Source organism: Prinia subflava, chromosome 6 (assembly GCF_021018805.1).
Source record: "Prinia subflava isolate CZ2003 ecotype Zambia chromosome 6, Cam_Psub_1.2, whole genome shotgun sequence".
In the NCBI taxonomy this organism is placed as follows: Eukaryota; Metazoa; Chordata; class Aves; order Passeriformes; family Cisticolidae; genus Prinia; species Prinia subflava.
In genome coordinates this window covers 33,859,988-33,878,893 of record NC_086252.1, presented here as the reverse complement: position 1 = coordinate 33,878,893, position 18,906 = coordinate 33,859,988, and the positions used below count along the sequence as shown (strand labels likewise).

At 39.6% G+C, this 18,906-nt stretch overlaps 1 protein-coding gene across 1 annotated transcript in view; it reads left to right on the top strand.

Annotated features, from left to right (window-relative positions):
- The window catches only part of LOC134552441 (von Willebrand factor D and EGF domain-containing protein-like), a 110,230-nt gene extending 97,737 nt beyond the window's left edge, over positions 1-12,493 (top strand). The window contains exons 23-25 of the mRNA XM_063401155.1: positions 4,057-4,152; positions 5,260-5,355; positions 12,342-12,493. Coding sequence (XP_063257225.1) covers positions 4,057-4,152; positions 5,260-5,355; positions 12,342-12,493 — 344 coding nt within the window. The remainder of the gene's footprint in view (positions 1-4,056; positions 4,153-5,259; positions 5,356-12,341) is intronic.
- Positions 12,494-18,906: the final 6,413 nt, after the last annotated feature.

Below are 18,906 nucleotides of genomic sequence, written 5' to 3'. Positions count from 1 at the left end.
CAGCAAAGCATGTCCAGTGCTTAACTTCATCCCAGTCCCCTCCGGCTTTGTATAACTGGGATATTTTGCTCAATACTGTGTACATCTTAGTAGGAATGTTACTGCAGATCAATGGGAACAAAGGCAGGCAGCAGAAGTCACTGAAATTGTGGCTGTCCATGGCTGGTGGTACTTACATCAGGAGGACAGGCTTCACTTCACACACAACATTTAATAATCTCCAGAAATATTTATTTTACAGATAAATTCCTTGCTTTGGCTGCTAAAACAGAAGGTCTGACTACCTTAAGGATTTTAGGGCTGAAGCTTTTGGTATGGAGCTTCGTGGAGGTTGATAAAAAGAGTTGCAAGAAGCACTTCACTGGGTCAAGTGAGCCTAGAGGGGATAAGCTATGAAAAGGGTCACAGGAAATTTTAAGTGATTGTAAGGTCAAAATGCATTAAAGCCATCAAAGAGAAATAGCTGCTGCATTAAACAGAAAAGTCAGCAAGTTGTGAATGCCTTTCAGTGTGTGGGAGGACTGTGCACATTTTATGTGATGTTCTGTGCAACACCTGTGTTTTATCTTAACACCTGCAGCTGCTTGTTACCTTATCAAAATCACCCCTCATCTGAAACACAACACAGAGCCACGCTTCTTCTTCAACCTGCATTACCACCCTCAGCAGAGGCTTGCCTTATCTAACCCTCAATTCAGGGGAACATGAGATCGTGGAAGTGCTTCCAAGCTGAGAATGGTAGCCTTGCAAAATTGTGGCACATTACAGACTCGAGTAACCATTGCATATGAAATCCTGTGCTTTGGTTCTTGCTGAGGAGCATGGAAATGACAGCACTGGCAGCCAGGGAATGATGAAGAGAGAGACTCACTGACTGCACCCAGGAGCTGTGGATAGCACAGGAGTCCCCCTGGTCCCACTGGTATATCCTACCTAACTGCAACAGAGGGAAGACACAAATGTGTTTATATCCATGGCATTAGGACTAGTCCCCAAGAGAGATGGAAAAGTTATCAAACCACTGCTGTCTCTGGGTCAAGATGCCACGGCTTTCTTAAAAGGAGGGAAGAAAAAAAAAAGTGACTCTTTTCAAAGTCATGCCAGTACCTGGGAGGATTGCAATAATTTGATTTGCTCTCCTAGTGTCTGATAATTTATTTAGTTTTCCTGTGAGAGGCTTGAACATTTTTGTTTGCTATTTTGAAATTGGAACTCGTCCACAGAGGCCAAGGAGTGGGACTAGAAAGGATCCGAACTAGTTATCATTAACAAATGTTGAAATCTGCCTGATGGGTATTGAGATGGAGTTGTGTTTAAGAAAGTTAAAGAAAGGGAGGACAAGGTGAAGATGTCAGGAAGGAAAAGAGGAGAGATAACACTGCATGCATTTACCTAAAGGTGCTTGTGAATTCCTTGGCAAAAACAGAGTTTCTTCCCCAAAGGGCAGGCAGGCAGAAGTGCTCCTCCAGTTCAGAACGGGTTTGGTACTGAACCATCATGAACTGTAAGGATAAATCCTTTGGATTTATCTCTGAAGTCAGAGATGCCATAATTAATGAAGGCAGTTCATGCTATATTTTTATAGCTACTTGATTATTTGTAAGGCAACTGAACAAACATAAGGGAGAAATGGAAAGCTGAAAGTCAGTTTGAACGTATGTGTTTTATTCAGATCAAGACTGGACCCCACCTGTTGCTGAAATCTTTGCTGGATTACTAATCTGACTCCCTGCAGCTGAGTCTGCTGTCAGGACAAAAAGAATAAAAAACAATAGGAATGTTATTGTTTGTGCAAGGTTAAAAATACACAGAAGATGGAAGCAACAAATGAAAGAAAAAAGGTGAACCTTTTCTTGATTTTACTTTCTAAGAGGTGATGGGAAGATGTCCAAATTTCATATGATCTCAAAACAAAATCTATAGATTTTCAACTGATTTTAGGAGAGCAGGTTACTGCTGGGGACACTGTGGTCCATGAATATCAAAACCACTAAATGATTTTAAATCTAGAACAAACTTTATATTTTGGGCTCATCTTTTCTAAATTCTGAATATCTGAGCTGTTTTGAAAATGAAATATGAAGTCAAATACAACACAACATAAGACTGCGGATCAAAAATCTCTTATTGGAGATGTGAGATCAGAAGGGAAAGAAAAAGGAAGAGGGAAAACAAGAGATTAAATGATTTCAGAGTTATGGATGCCATGACCCTTTGAACTCATCTAGGTTTTAACCAGTGGTGGCAGCATTTTTGTAACAGCTCAGCAAGAACTGTGGATCCCTGTTAGCCTCAGCAAGCAGAGGCCAAGATTGCAGCATGGATCAGGAGAGGTGGAGAAAGAAGGAAATGGAGGATGACAGCTTGAGGGCTGGGGTCCAAGCAGCCCCTACAATCATGGCCATGTCTGCCCTGCCTAAGGGCAGGTCACGCTGCTGAGGGATCCAGGAGGCTTGGCACACAACGAAATGCAAATGTAGCAGCCAAGCAAGAGCAGCAATACAGCTCTAAAAGCTGCCAGGGCAGCAGCATCTGGGCTGAAGGCAGAGACCAGCACACAAAGTGCCACAAAAGCAATATCTCACTACATCAGATGAATAATTAGGGAACCTAAATCTACCTACTTAAAAATGCCTGATCGTCCCTGAGAGAGGAACAAAAGGTTATCCTCTCATCAAATAAAAGCTGCAGCACTTTTGCATGCTGTCTTTTAGTAATCATCCCTATTTTGAGGCTCTTTTCAGGATTCCAGCTCCTACAGTAGAGGTCTGAGGGGGACTGTGGTCACTCAGGGTCCTGTAGGCAGTGACACCTCAGCAGGCAGGATTGTCGCAGCATTGGCGATCGCGTTCTGCTCCTGCTGCCGATGTGCTGAAAGGCAGCACAGCCTCGGGGCTGATGGAGGCACTGCCGTGGTTGAGCTGTCACCCCTCGAGTCCCTGCTGAGGAGGCGAGGGGTGTCCCACAGCCACCCATCCCTGCAGGCAGGGAGGAACGACACCGAGTACCACGGATGGGAAGGAGTCACTGGCAGTTCCACCGTGCCTGTAAAGTTCTGGATATGGCAGGAGCCTTCGGGCATAAATGTGAGCTCACACCTTGACTGCCAAACTCCTCCTGACTTGGCTCTCCTACCCCAGTCCAGCCGCTTGCTGTGTTACATGGCTTTTTGTACTCCACCCAATTATCCAATGCCTCCTTCCATGTAAGATGCAAATCATTCCCACTCCACCACACTGGCACTGCCATGTTTCTGAATTACCCTGCCTCTGATGGGTGCTTCCCACATTTACCTTAGCAGGCAGGGAGAGAAGAGACAAGAGGAATTTGGGTACCTGCTATGGCATCTCCCTACATCACAGCACTCTGGGACTGCAGATATTCGAATTCCCAGAAATGTGAGATTTTAATGCTGGATGTTCTAAAACAGCACTGATAAATACAGCTTAATCAGTCAGAGACACAAAAACCAGCTATTCTATTTTTAATGAAATCAACAAAAAAAACCCCATCTGGCTTCTTGTGTTTGAAAGAACAACTCAGCTCTCACATCTTATTTGCACAAAAGAATAAAGTAAAAAGGTAAGTACTTTAACAGGTAATGGTTCAAAAGTGCAATGGAAGAATAGATTTTTCAGGATTTATGCTTGGTTGAATGCAAAATCATACCCAAAACCGTGCGAAAACAATCCATCCTCATCAAGGCTTTTCTTATCCAAATGGACATCTGAGAACGTGAAGGAGGAATTTTGCCATATGGAAGTGAAAGCTCTAACAATCTAAGCCTGTCCACTTGCTTTTCTGAGAATCTTTGTAATCAGCCCCTCTGCTCTTGCTGGTGAGGCAGTTCTTACTAGAACTTCCACTAAAGAGTTCCAACACATAGCACGGCATTTCCCGTAAGGATTTATGGGACCTATCAAACCTCTGTGTTTCACATCCTCAATTCCAAATTACTTTTTTTTAAATTACAAGCCAGCTAACCTTCTGCAGCCTCCATGACAGTCCTCCCTCATTTCCCAGCTCCCACGTTCTTCCTTTGCTGTGTTCCTGCAGGTGTTTGTGATCTCACGTGCATGAACGGGGGGAAATGTGTCCGCCCAAATGTCTGTGACTGTCCCTCTGGCTGGAGGGGAAAGCACTGCAGCAAACGTAAGCACCTCTGCTCCCATCCCAAACTGCTCCCATCACATTAATTAGTCCAGTCGACACCAATTTGCAATCCTTTAATACTAAAAGCCGACATAGAATCTGGTTTGCTGCTTCAGCAGTTTGAGGAAAAGCAGTTTTAAGTACAGGTAATACAAAATGCTATAAACACTTGATGCTTGCAAAGGAGAAAAAGCAGTGTGGGGGAACCCTGGTTCTGCTTCATGCAGCTCTGTTATACATCTTGTTATGGAAATTCATTTTTATAGTATTAAACTTGAAACATTGATTTTATGTTTTACCAGCTTCACATATTTTGTTATATTCTTCAGAGAAATGTCATGTATTTCAAAGTACAGAACCATCTAAAGCCTGCTCTAAAGCTTTCCAAACTGATGTAGTGTCAAGGTCATTGGTGCATAATTTGAGAATGACGTGTTCTTACTCTGTAACTCTGACTACAGTTACATAAAAATGTAATTAAAAAAAACCCCCTCTCACCCCAAAATATTTTCAAGGAATATTCTTCCGTACATGGCTATTCATTACCATGAAGTTGACAGATAAACTGAATAAATTTATAATCAAGATGACATACTGTATGCAAACCAGATTAAAATGTTGGCTTTTTACCCTTTGGGTCCTGCTAGTAAATATGATTTCAGAACCAGAGTGAATTTATAATAATAATAATAATTTATTCAGAAATAATGAAGGAAGGGTCTCTCATGCATAAACACCAGATCACTCTTTCAGGATCTCTGAACAAATAGCATAGGCAAAATATTAAACTTTACTATGGAGATATCTGGTTTTTACATGGAACACGTAGTAGGCATAGAACGTGCATGAATGCATCATAGAGAGATTATTCTTAGCTGATGATGAGCTAACCATTAGAAATGCCAAGTCTCCCGGCAGACAGTTATCAAAGATAAATTTCTTTAGAAGAAAATAGCCAAGAATACTGATGATGTGAGGAACAGAACGCACCCATTCCTTTGGAAGTCGGCCATATGGACTGAAGCCCAGCAGGTCACCTCAGACAGCTCCTGAGCACACAGCTCCATCACGTACATCCTCTCTCTTGTTCCATGTCGTTCTGTTCAGCTGCCTGCCTGCAGAAATGTCTCAATGGAGGGGAGTGCGTCGGCCCCAACACCTGCGAGTGCTCCGGAGGATGGGTGGGAACGCTGTGCCAGACCCGTGAGTGCTCCCTCAATTACTTTGTAGCCACTGCAGATTTTTACACGTGGGGTTTTCTGCTGTGTGTATACTGTGTTAGGTTTATGCTTGGACTCAATCATCTTAAAGGTCATTTCCAGCCTAAAAGATTCCATGATTCTATTACGTGTAAAAGTCAACTATAACATGATTAGCACCTAAATTCTTCCTCTTGTTTGTCAGAATTGTCCTATGCTGCCAGTAAAACTGGTACTTTCAAAGACATTTCCAGACTCAACATAAGAGGCCTGACTCATCTTTTTCTCACATGGAAGCTGACATCAACCTGCCAGGCAAAATAAGTACTTTTAAATTAAATAATCTGAAATACAAGGTAAAAAAGAGAGGTCAAGGAGAAAAGGAAATGGAGTACCCATTCTCTATACCCAAGTGGCATTAAGTACAGAAATTCTGTGTGTCTGCTGACCTTAGAGCCTGACCCTCTAAGTTCTACTTGTTCAGACTGACCAAGGTGACTGGAAGTATTTGCATTTGTGGGGATTGGAAGACCTGCAATGGGAAGAGATCTGTTATTGCCAATTACATCCAGGGTCACTTCAGTTTGTGTCTGCCATTAGCTTTACAGCAAAAGGGTATGAGGAAAATATCAAGGCATTATCCCCTTTAAAGGGCATTATCTCCTTTATCTTCCTTTCTCCTCACACTCACAGAGCATAATTACTTATGAAAATCTTCTGTCAGCTAACTCCCAATGGCTTTGTAATTGTTTCTTTGTGCCAGCTGCCTTCTAGTTCAAACATGAGAATGTTTAAAGTTATTGATGGCATATTCTTGACTCACTTTATAAAATAAATAAACAAATTGTGCTCACTCCTGTGAAAGGCAAGTAAGACTAACATTAACAATTTCTGCTGTCCTGTGCAGGCACACAAGCCCAGGAAATTTTTTATAGATTTATCCAAACTTTGAAACTCTGCTCCAAATCCCTTCATTTGCTAGTCATTCTGGTTTTACTATTTCTTCCCATAGTGGGAGGTCAAATCTTTTTTTTTTTGTCCAAAAGGATCTGGCTGAAACTCCCAGGTCCCACAGCAACTCCAAATTTCTGGTTTTTTGAAGAGAAAGAGAGAACACTATTGTCAGAGAGCAGATGGTGAGGTCTCACTATGTTGCTCCAGGGTATTCACAGTGAGGCAGGGACAAAGCAAGGGAACAGGAAAGTTTTCATCCTCACAGATGTCAGGTGTAAGTTTTGCATAGAAGTGTAACCCTGAAAGTAAGTCGTGTTTCGTGTTTTAATAGGAGGCTATTCCCTCAAACCCTGGACTCAGTGAAACAAATACATTTATCTGTCTAAAGGTGAAAAGCCTCCTGAGTGCCTCCCTTGCTCACCTTCTCCTCAGCTCTGGCAGAGCCTCTCCAGCTGCAGCAGCACCGAGGGCTGACTCCAACCCCTGGTTTCCCTTTTTGTTGCTCTTGTACTGCTTTGGCCTCTGTCCCATCTCCCAGCAGCACAGGGACAGTGGGCCAAACCCACGGGGTCTTCCAGGACCTGTGAGCTTCTGGCAAAAAGATCTTTAGTTCATCACTCCATTCCCCTGTGCAAAACTGCTTTGTCACATTTAAGCTCCTGAGGTTTCCCTGAGCTCAGCACCCCCATCTTGCTTGGATGTGGATTCGCAAATTCTGTGTTCCACTGTTGTATGAATGAAACAAATTGAATTCCACCTAGATTTGCACTACTTTAACTACAGACCTTGGCTATTAAACTCAACAACAGAGCAAAACACTCACATTGTAAGATAAGAAAGTAGTAGCTGCCACATATTTTTCATTATATGAAAATATTATTTCAGATTTATATTCATTCTATGGCATTATATTAAGTCAAAACCACATTTTGTTATACTATAGTTGAATATAGTAATTCATACTATGTATTAATTCTATGTTTTTATATGATTATTCTCAATTGTTTCCATTTTGTTAATCTCAATAGTTTCCATTTCATAATGCAAATATTCCAATTCCACTCTACAAGTAACAGTTCAGAGGCTAGGGTTTTTCAACAGTCATTCTGTAATCCAGCATCCATTAGGGCAGGATTGTTTCTCAGGGGCTTTTTCAAGGGTAGGAGATGATTAGATAATCCCAGCTTCATTCTTTGTTTTCAGCCTGTGAATTCACTCAACTGCCTTTATTGGGATGGTGGTGGTGGAAATGCAGATACAGGTTTCATCTACACCCTGAATCTCATTTTTTCCTCACTGACTTCCTAACATATGGAGGATGGTAACTAAACCACAGGACAAACAGAGACTTCCACTTCTATTTTCTGGACATTTCCCAGATGGAACAGATTGTTGCAAGTCCTTTTTACTGAGATAGCCAGAGCAGGTCCTTAAGCCAATGAAAGGGACAATGGATAAATACTAAGAAATCATCTTGGACATCTACTTGGACATCTACATTTTGACTTATCTTTCATAAGAAGTCACAGATCAACTCCAGCTTTTCAGTTTCTAACTCACAAAGGCCTGAGCCCACATGGACCATTCACAAAGATGTTTGGAGGCAGCAGCTGCCACAATAATTCCTCTCTAAACACTTCCTTGCTTCTGTCTTCTCCTAAACCAGAAAAGGCAAAACATTCTCCACTTTTAGGTCTCTAACTATTTACAGCCTCAAATTCTGATGTCTCAGGTTTTCTTGTCACCTTTCACCAGGAACAAAGACATAGATCTTTATCACAAGTGATAACCCAAAAGACTTCAACATTTCAGCAGACAAACTCATTGACAGTACTAGAACAGAGCTTCCATTCTGCTGAAATTATGACTGGCAATGTCTAAGGCAGAATAATTTCATGTCCAAAATATTTTGAAAATGCCACAGAGAGCTAGAATGGGCTGTAATATCAGAGGTATGCACTGTATGTTAAGGAGATTATAACTAAGTTGGAACAGCTCTGCTACATTTTGGAGATGGAAAGGCAAAACCTCTGCCTCTTTTGCAATGATGCACAATGGAATTGCACATCCATGTCCTGCAGTGAATTATGATTCCTTAACGCTGCAATCATTCAAACTCACTTCGACATTCCAGAGCCATCTGTGCAGGAAAGTTTATTTACAGTTTCACTGGTCCGTGGCTGCAACTAGAGAACTTGGCAAGAGCAAAGAGACTTTCAGTAGACATTGATAATGGATAAAACACAATAGCCCTCTTTATCAGACTGTAAATAAAGAGGTCAGTCAAAAGAGTAGTTTTCTTCCCCATTCATCTGTAACTGAACAGAACAGCTTCTGAAAGAGAATCGATAAAATAGGTCATTTGTCCCAACAAATAAGGTGTATGGTGGAATACACACGTTACCCTTGATAAATACCTATGACTTTGAGGGGCATAGTTTAAGGAAAAATGGTCAATTTTCAGACTGTACTGCAAATGTAGGGAAATGACCTTTTGGAAAAACAAGTTAAAAAACTAATTTGAAATATTCAATTCGTCTGAACTATAGAAAAGAGCAACTTTATAGATGAGGGTTCTTCCATTAGAAGCTTTTTGGTCTAACTTTTTTTTTAGCTTTCATGACTGCAAAAATATCCAAAACCTTGCCTTTCTAAAAAGAAAGAAATGGTATCCCAGGGTCACCACGTTTTCTCATCAGTGATTTCCTCCCTATTCCGTATTAGACACGCAGTTTAAAGCTCCATGCTCTAAAGGCAAGGCTTCCCCTTGCCACCTGTGCTGCTAACTCACATTTCTCTTTTTCTTGGGCTCAGAAAGAAACATTGGGCCAAAGAAATGAGCATCTGGCAGCAGAATCTGATCACCCTGACAGACACACCCAAAATACAACCCCGTCAAGTCAGAAGGCCTCTGCCCAGGGGTACAGGTCTGTTGTTTAAGGCTCTGAATGCAGGATCTAGGTATAATTCTAACAATTAATTATAAAGTATAAGAAGGTTATAGTTGTGAAGGATATTCATCATTAAAATTCATGCTGCTGTCTTCTGTTCTAATATTATTGAACCCATACTGGCTCCTCATTGCCCTTCAGAATAACTTCTCTTTATTTGCATGTTATAAGTGTCAAGCTTATGGCTTTATAATTTCCTCAATATTCTTCCCATTCTCTCTCTCTGCCTGGAACAACATCCCAGGCAGGATTTCTTCAAGCTTTCCTCTGTAACCCTTCCAAACCTTAAAAAAGGCAAATAATTTTGAAAAGAATGTCATTCGCATGCAAATTATAGCTCTGTTCTTTTAAAATGCAGGGATAAAACTCTTTCTGTAATTGGCATTTATTGATTATAATTTTAACATAAGCTTAGCTTGTTAAATGACTTTTCTGAATCTGTACAGGATAATGCATACATAGCTGGTGTCATTTTTAGTGTTTAGTGGCTTAGCATCCCTTGTAAATACATTTATGAAATATTCATTTGAACTTCAGCTCTGTTATTATCCTCTGTGATGTCAATTCCAATTTTCCTCCAAAATGTTTTTAACTTTTCTCCTAACTGAGCTCTTGTTTTTCTGAGCCCTACAGAAAGAAGATGGGGGGTGAACAGAGAGAGATAGACAGGAAGAAAATGGAAAAAGGATGGAAACAGGAGTAAATATTTTCCCTTTTTAAAATTTATTTGCATCCACTGAGAATCAGGGAAACCACAGACAGAAAAAAAATCCTAGTACCTTATCTGATGCCTATGTGTACCAGAACACCCCTAGATGCTATAGGGATGTGCAGAAAATGCACTTCTCTTTGCATTACCTGTTCCTATTTTATCCACCACCAAGAGGAAAGGAAGACCAGCTTCCATTTTTCTCCAGCCCATATTTATATCAAACAAATAATTGAAATATACACGGTTCTTTCTCTAATAATATTATCACACACAGTTCTCTCTCTTCCTGCTTACCATACAGTGGAACAAAACTTGCTTGGGCACAAGGAGCCTTTTCTGCTGACAATGCAATCCCTGTTGGGAAATGGTTTTGTTCCAGTGAGCAAAACTCTAAGAATTTTCCAATTGTAAATCTGTCCTTTCAAGGTTCATGGAGGAGCTGGAGCAGCACTCCAGAGATTATAAGCTCCCTCTTCTAGCTTGAGTGTGATTTCATTCCTCCTCTGCCCCCTCCACACCCAGAGTTCAAACTTGCCTCTTGCCCTCTCAGAAAAAGGAGAAATTCTGAGGTTTGCGGTTCAGACTACCAACAAAACCAAGTTTCTTCCTTAAAATTAGTTTCAAGAAAACTGCACTTTTACCTCTTCAAAGTGGCAGGAATACATCAACAAGCTCATAGGCCAGGAAGGCAAGTTCCTAGCTCCAGGTCACAGGAGTCCTACAGCAGCTAGCCACTGACACAGGTGGCTTTTCCAAGGGAGCACCTGAAGGTCACCAGCACACGCAGGTCTGTGTGTGTTCCCATTCTGGACATGGCCTGGGCCCGTGGTTTTCACACACCATGAGCTCTCACTACCTGATTATAAAAATAATTTTGCCAAGCTGGTTACAGTGTGTCCTCTTTCAGGTGTGTAGAGTGGCAGCAAGTCTGGTTCTTTGCTTCTCTGCCCCATAGCTGTGAGGTTTGTTATTGATATTTAGATTTTAATATTCCTCACTCTGTCAAAACCTCAGCCTCCTCTCTGGTAGAGCAAACCCAATACAAATTCCAGTGATTCCAATTCCAATGATGCCATTCCAAGGTCATTATAACAGTTACTATAACTCTGGGAATCACTTTTGGATGCCTTAGGGCCCCAAAATATGTGTCCTAAAGAAGTTCGCCCTGGTCCATCTCGGAGATTTCAGATCTCAACACAAAGACTTTGCACAAACTTAAATCTGTGTCAGAATCAGAACCTAAGTGCAACAAACTGAAATTGTGGAATTTGATCCTTCAGCCTTTTAATTTTTTAAGTTGATTTTCTGCTAGAAGAAGAATAAGCTCTCATGGGAAAGCAGCAATTTCATTCAAATCTGATGGAACATCCTGCTCCTTTATGAAGGAGATTGGTCACAGACTTGTGTCTACTTTATTTTCAGCTCTGTCTCAATGGTGCATGGTTGGCAGCTTCCTGTACTCCTCTGCCACACAAGAAAATGTAAGAAAACACTTGTTGAGTCACATCTGACCAGTTTTTAAGGCATTCAGTTTGACTGCCTGTAACTAGGATACAATATTCTGGCAATATTTATAGAAGGTTTAGCTCATGAGATCTAATTAAAACACTGTGACATGTGTGTTCTTCTTGAATTGGTGCCCTCTGAATTGGCTGTTCTTTTTCCTCTATGCCAAAACAATGTCATAACAATGGAAACTGCTAATGAGGATGAAAAACCAGCTGAAATTTGACTAATTGCTTTTTTCTCTCTTAAAAAAGAATAAAACACTGATTCTTTTATTAACAGAATATCTTCAAATTGATGGGCCTTTATAAATGCAGTGACACTCTAGATAAAACATTTCTCTGATTTTTTTTTCCTTGGGATAAGTAGTTCATTGCTGATTCTCTATGACCATGAAATCACATATTCTTATTTGGTTTCCAGAGGTGTAAAGTGTGAAGTTCGCCAAATTCCCCTATTTATTTATTTATTGTGATAGCACCACCTTTGGGAGTACATATTTAACATATTCTTTCATCTCAGCTCGAGGTCAGCTCTTTTAACAGCTGGTATTTATTTTAACTGGAACAAAAGAAAATCAATTTTGGCACAAATCTTGCCCAACCATCAATGCCCAGAATATATCCCAGCTTTCAATATTAGGCCATGTACTGATCCATTTCCAGCTTAGCCAAGGTCATTACGTTGTCAATCTTCTCTTCCCCCCATCATTGGGGAAAAAAAGGAAAAACTAAAAATTGTAAACATAACACAGAGGCATGAGAAGCCTATGACAAAACATTTTTAATTTTCAATATTTCTAAATATTCACATTCATGATCATGAGACTTAGAATAAATTCTAAAGAACTTTATCTCTCATTTGTAGCACTTTGTGAGCAAAAGTGTCAGTTTGGAAGCAAATGCATCAGACCAAATGTCTGTGCTTGCAGAAGTGCCTGTGCTGGTTCAGCATGGGAGAAGAAGGTGAGGCCCAAACCCACTGATCCTTATGGAAACAACAAAAAACACCAGATGTAACTGAAATAGTCTACAGGTAAATGAATAAAGCCTTGTCAACCTTATGGAAGATGAAAATAAGGTCATAGAATATTTGAAAGGAAGTTTAATGCCTACTCAGCTGGAAACTAGGCCTGTATTCAAATCCTAGCTATTTTTTTCCCTTTTTTATTCCTTACCCTCAATAAGGCGTGTCTGACCAGAGTGGTTTGCAAGGCTGCAGCACATCTGGCAGCTGGGCCTGACCTGAGCATCACAGCAGGGCAGGTCTTTGAGTCCAGCTCATGCCCTGCACCACCACTAAGACAAACCAGTTTGGGGTTTTTTCAGGCACAGGCATTGCCCATACCACAAACAATATTCCTGTCAGATGTGCTGGCTGGCCCAACCTCCAGCTCTCAAAACTGGAGGCTGCCCCATCATTTACCTGCACAGGAAGGTCAGGGGTAAAAATCGATGTGTTTTCATTTCAATTACATAACATATTAAGGGAAATCATGAAATGCTATTCAGCTAGTCACTTAATTTTGTTAATGATAATTAGAATTTAATATCTCAATTAAAGTTCTGTATAGACTTTTTTAACAAGTACATTCTCCTACTAAACTACAGCTCCTACATCAATACTGAAATCATCTGATGGAGATGAGTAAGTGATGTAATTTTCTATATACAATAAAATCGATTCAACAGGTTGGCCATAGCCTAGGAGAGTGAGGTGCATATTTTCTCAAAAAATTAATGGAAAAAGTCTAAATGAAGGCAGGGATATGACAAGATAAACTGGAATTATCCTCTGCAGGTGCTTCCATTTAGGAAACTTCCCTTGCTAGGTCAAGAGTTGATCTTTTGGATCCATCAGACCAAGATTACCAGGACTGTTCTAAAGAATTATTCTAGTTATGAATGTGCAAAGTATGATATTTGTCATTTCACAAATGAAGTGGAAGTCTATTACACTTAGAAGAAAATATTAAATAATAATAATAAAAAAGAAAATCGAGCTTCCTTTTCCATATGAGTAGTCTGTTACACACTAAATCAGTCCTAACAGAAAAATAAAGTAGAAAAATTTGCAAATTAAGTATGTCCAAAATGCCAAGTCACCAGTGACAAGTACAAACACAAGTGTCTCTCTAGCAATGATTCATCTCATGGTTTTTAAGACTGTTTGAAGCACTCTTCATTTTCAGGGCTTATTCTGCAGAAATCCTGATTGGCTGCTCTGATATGGACATGTATTGCTTTGATGTGAAGAAGGAAATATTCTGAATAAAAGGGACTTAACAGGTTTCCTTCAGTCTGTGAGCCTTGCTGAAAGCTAAATTCAGTTAGTAATTAAAATTATGGATTTCATGGAGTCTAATATAAATTACATGGCTTCTGTTATATGAAAGCAAATGAGCTACTCCTCCAAAAAGTCAAAATTAGGAGAGATATGGAAATGAAAAGCTAACTTACTAGCATGGATTACAGTAAACTGTACACATACCCATATTTCTGTAAAGAACCAGGGATGAGAAGCCTCCCAAGAGTTCATTTATCAGACTGGATTGGGTGTAAGTGAACAATCTGTATAAGCTTTAATCAACTTCTCCAAGCCTGTCATTCATGGAAACCTCACAGTTTATCAGAGGAATTGTTCAAGTATTAACTGCATTATTAGAGCACAGGTTTGACTTTCCTAACACTGAACGTAAAGTCTGCTGTGAGTAAAACTGATAATTCTTGGTGCCACCCTGGTGGGTGCAGGGAAAATTTAGCTCAGGTCTGTCAGTGGCAGCCTTTACACTTGTGAAGGAAACTCGAGTCTGGTCCCTGATTTTATCCCATTTTCCTGAGCCAAACCAACCAAGTTACAAACCCTGTTCTCTGTCTAAACTCCAGTTTCCCCATGTCCTTCCTGGTGTGCTGTGGCTGCGTCCAGCCCCAGCAGCTGCCTCCCCAAGTGGCTCCTGTCTCTGATTTATACATTTAAAGGAAGAAATTTACATTTTTCTGCACAAGTCCTCTCTTTCCCACAGCTCTGACACCTCATCTCTTATTTCCCATTTGGCATTAGTGCAGTTGAATTTTCCTCTGGTGCCGTTGACTTTTCCTCTGAAAGCACCATCTTTATCATTTTCACTTAATTTTGTCTTATGGATTTCAAGCTGTTTCACCCATTAATCAAAAAGATTTTTAATACTAAGCCTGCTTGCACTGCCTCCAAGTGTGACATTGTTCAAAAATGTGACATCTCATTGCCTGAGACATTAAGGAAAGCGATGAATAGCAGAATTCAGGACTACAGACTATTGATAAAATGATTCCTTGATAATGTTTTCTCAAACAGGCCTTGCTCCTTACTGATTTATTATGAATCATACTTACTGGCATGACTGTCTGAGTCATATCAGAAGTCTCCCTAAAGTGAAAAACATCTGTTCTTTGTGGGCAGAGTGACTTCTTCCCTCACTAAGCTTGAGGAGCTTATAAATTGATTGTTTAATAATTTATGTTAGCATCTCCCCAGATACCAACTTAGTCTGAATCTTTGGCTGTCATTCCTCTTTTTTCTCATCTAAAGATATGTACTATGCTTCTTGGGACTATTTATACCCTTTGGGAGTTCTCAAAGCAAATCACTGCTGGTTTAGAAACGGCATCTTTACATAACTCTGAGGATCTCTTGACCTGGAAAAGCTGCTTCATGTAAAGACCCTCTTAATTGCTGAGATGTTCCATATGGGGAATTAGCACACAGCAGATAGTGTGCCATAAATGCAAATCCCACTTTATTGCCCAGCCATTTAACCTTGTAAACAGACCTTAAATCTGACTTTTCAAATCTAAATACTCAGTTCCTTCCCTGTTCTCCCTTGCATTCATGTTCCCTTGCTAATTCTGATCATGTCAAACCTTTTGTCACATCCAACCCTTCTGTGAAGAGTGAAGAAGAGGCACTGAGCACATCAGCCTTGCCTGTGCCATCTGCAACCTTCTCTCCTCCCTGCTGGATTTACCACTGCCTTTTGCTGTGGGAGTTAAAACTCAGGCTTTGCTCTGTTTCTGTTATGAATCTTTGAATAATGGGAACAATACAGCAGCAGTGACACGTAAAATTTCTCAAAAAACACCTGGATTAAATTGGAGAGGAGCAGCCTCTTCCCTCCCTCCAGCAGCAGCTGACAAGGGATGCTCTAGGTGACTGCACCTGAAGTTAACTGGGGAAAAGAATGCAAGGTAATTGCTTCTTATCCAGTTTAGGACACTGATTTCCTCCTTTAAACTTAATTTTTGGTCTTCAACTTATTCTCATAAAATTAAAGTTAAACATTCATTTTCAGCATTATTTTTTCAGAGTACAGACTGAAAACACTAAGGAAATAGAATCATGGACTCACAGAATGGTTCAGGTTGGAAGGGACCTTAAAGATCACCTAGTTCCATCCTCCCTGTTCTTTTTTTTTTCTTTCCTTTGCACCAACCATCTGCAGGGCAAGAATTATTTACTGTGGAAATACTGAAAATGTCACAAATTCAGTCAAATTGTCTGATGTGAATAGAAGCAGAGAGCTGGAAAAAAATAAACCTCACTGAAGAACTGTTTTTTTCTTTTTTTTCCCACAAAGTAAATAGTGCCTGGAGTCTGGGTTTGCCAGTGTATTTGGAAAAGCTGGATGGCCCATATTTGTTTAATCAAGTTACTCCCCTTTCTCTGCTGTAATCTTATCATTGTTCCCATTCGTGCAGTTAAGATTCCTGGAGGAACAATACACATTTCCCTAAATTATTCATCATCTACATCCTATTTCTCACATTTATATTGCCAATTGATTTGCAATTCATTCTGTGACATTTTTGGTTTACTTTGTTTTGGACTTCTGCTAAACAAAGCCTGCCAACAGCATTCCTCAGAAGGCTAATGAACTTGCTAGAATAGCAATCACTCTCTTAGAAACCTTGTGCGTATTTTTAATTTGTATTGACTCTGAGAGATCCAGATAATTTAGAAAGTTCCATGGCAGACATGAAGACAAATGCTCGTGCTGACTTTTACATTCAAACCTGCCATCCGAGCACATTTGTTCAGGGCTGCAAGGGGTGACCCAAACAAACCAGGCTAAACAAACCTCGTTTCCAATGGGAGCACAGTTTAAAACTTTGGCATGAGTCCCAACAGAGACTGGGACAATCTCTGCATCGTTTGTACAACAGGGAATTCTGTGGGAAGTTGAAACTGATATTGTATCTGTTGTCCTAACTGATACCATCACGCTTTCCCTGTTGTTTTTGCCTTCCGAAATGGATTAAAGTAATAGCATTAATTAAGCCAACAGAATTAATTTAAGCTAAACAGTGTTATCTAGTTAGATATAAATGGTACATAATACTACATTACAAGCTATCATGATGGTGTATTTCCCCAACAAGAATTTAAATATTAATGTGCTAAACTTGTCCATCTCATGAATATTTATTCTAAGGGAGAAAGGTATTGAGAAGTATGGCCTGTTGCAGAAAACAACTGCAATTAGTTAATTTAATATTAATTAATTAAATTTAATGAAAAATATTTTAATTTAAATTTAGTTTCATTAATCCTTATTAATACTAATTAACAAAGGGTAAAGAAGTTATAGAAATTATTTTTAACTTTGGAATTTACCAGTGAATGGAACAGTAACTGGCCATCTATTCCCCAGGAATGAACCCAGTGAGCAGCTCCCAAAGATTAAACTCACTATTGATTTCAGTACAGCCTGAAAATACCCAGTGTCTTTAATAAACTATTTCTCATATTAAGGCACTCCTTTGCTGCAGCTAGTGACCTTCACATCACTATTACTTACTTCATTTATACATTAAGAGACATTAAACCACAAATCAAGGGTGCTCAAGTTATCCAAGCTGCATTCAGCATCAGTCAATGCACAGGTCGGTCATCTGTGGAGTTTTCTTAAAATACAGCTTGTCTCTTTGTAAATTATTTGACAATTAAACAGAAGTAATACAAGATTAGAAAGGGAAACTCAAATACAAGCAGCATCGAGTTGCACATGTCTGCTGGTCAGACTGTGCATATATATACATATATTTATAAACACACATATAAACTTACACATAAAAATATGCACATCCAAAATCCAGACAGACATTTCAGTACAAATGTGTATATACATATACGGAAATATGTAATATGACACGGATATGCACACAAATTTTTATTCCACCTCAATAAACATATATCACTCTTCAAGGTGTTACACACTTTTTTCTTTTTCAAATCCTTAATCTAATTGAACCTGTCTAAATCCCAGTAGGCATTGTAGGAGTCCTTTAATATAAAATAAATGTGTCACGTACTATTCAAAAATAGTGCCTGGATCCAAAAGTAAAGAAGGGTATTTTAGAGTCAAACTGGGAAGAAAAATGTGGATACATGATGCTAATATCAAGGTTAACCTGTCATATCAAATACAGATATATCAAGATTAAGAAACACCTTTCTTCTTGTCCTGAAGAATAAAATAACATCAACCTCTTTATGTGCTTTGTCATAGAGATTTCTATAAAAATGCCCTTCAGAACGGGTTCTTAAATGTATATGCTAGCATAAAATAAAGCTTTTCATATCGTCTATTATCTTGCTTTGGGATAAAGCAAATTCGCTCATGTATTTAAAATGGGATGATATTCATGGACAACTTCTGCTGTATGAAAATGGGATAAGTGCCCTGAAACGCTTTCAGGCAAGAAGCCAACAATCTCCCTGCCTCATACAGAAGTGGCAGAGTGATTTTTTTTTTTTTAAGGCGCACCTGCTTTAGATGAAAGAAATTGAATTCCAACTCCATAACTGTCAAGCGCCACAGCAAATAATAGAGCCTAAGCGGAATGATTCCAGCAATATTGCTATTTTCCTGTTGGGGCGATGGAGCAGAAACCAGCCTCAGCTCGGCGATAGCACTTTACCTGCACGCTCTGGGAGCAGTTCCATTCATCATCCCACTGCTTAAGCCCTTTCAAACACATGCTCTTCATTCCTGGGTTAATAAAACCTTTGGTTAGCTAAGTCAAAAGTGTTGGGAGGGAAAAAAAAGGTGGATTGTGATTTTGCCAGAATTACATAAATTCCAAAGAAAATACAGCAACTACAATAAATCATTTGAGCACTTGCATGTAATGTTTCTTACATGACACCCCATGCATAAGGCTGTTTATTCTGCTGTGCCATAAGTACATAATTTCTTTTTTGCAGCTCCCAATGGGCTAAAGAGAACAGCAGGACAATGAAGACAATCATTTGGGTATTGATAACCCGACCAAGCACATTTTTGTTTGGGAAGATGCAGTGTGAAGAAATTGCTAGTTCTCTCCCTTTTACCCTTGTATAATCACAGAATAAAGGAAAAAGCCCAAATCTTTTTCTTATGTCAGTAAACCAACAT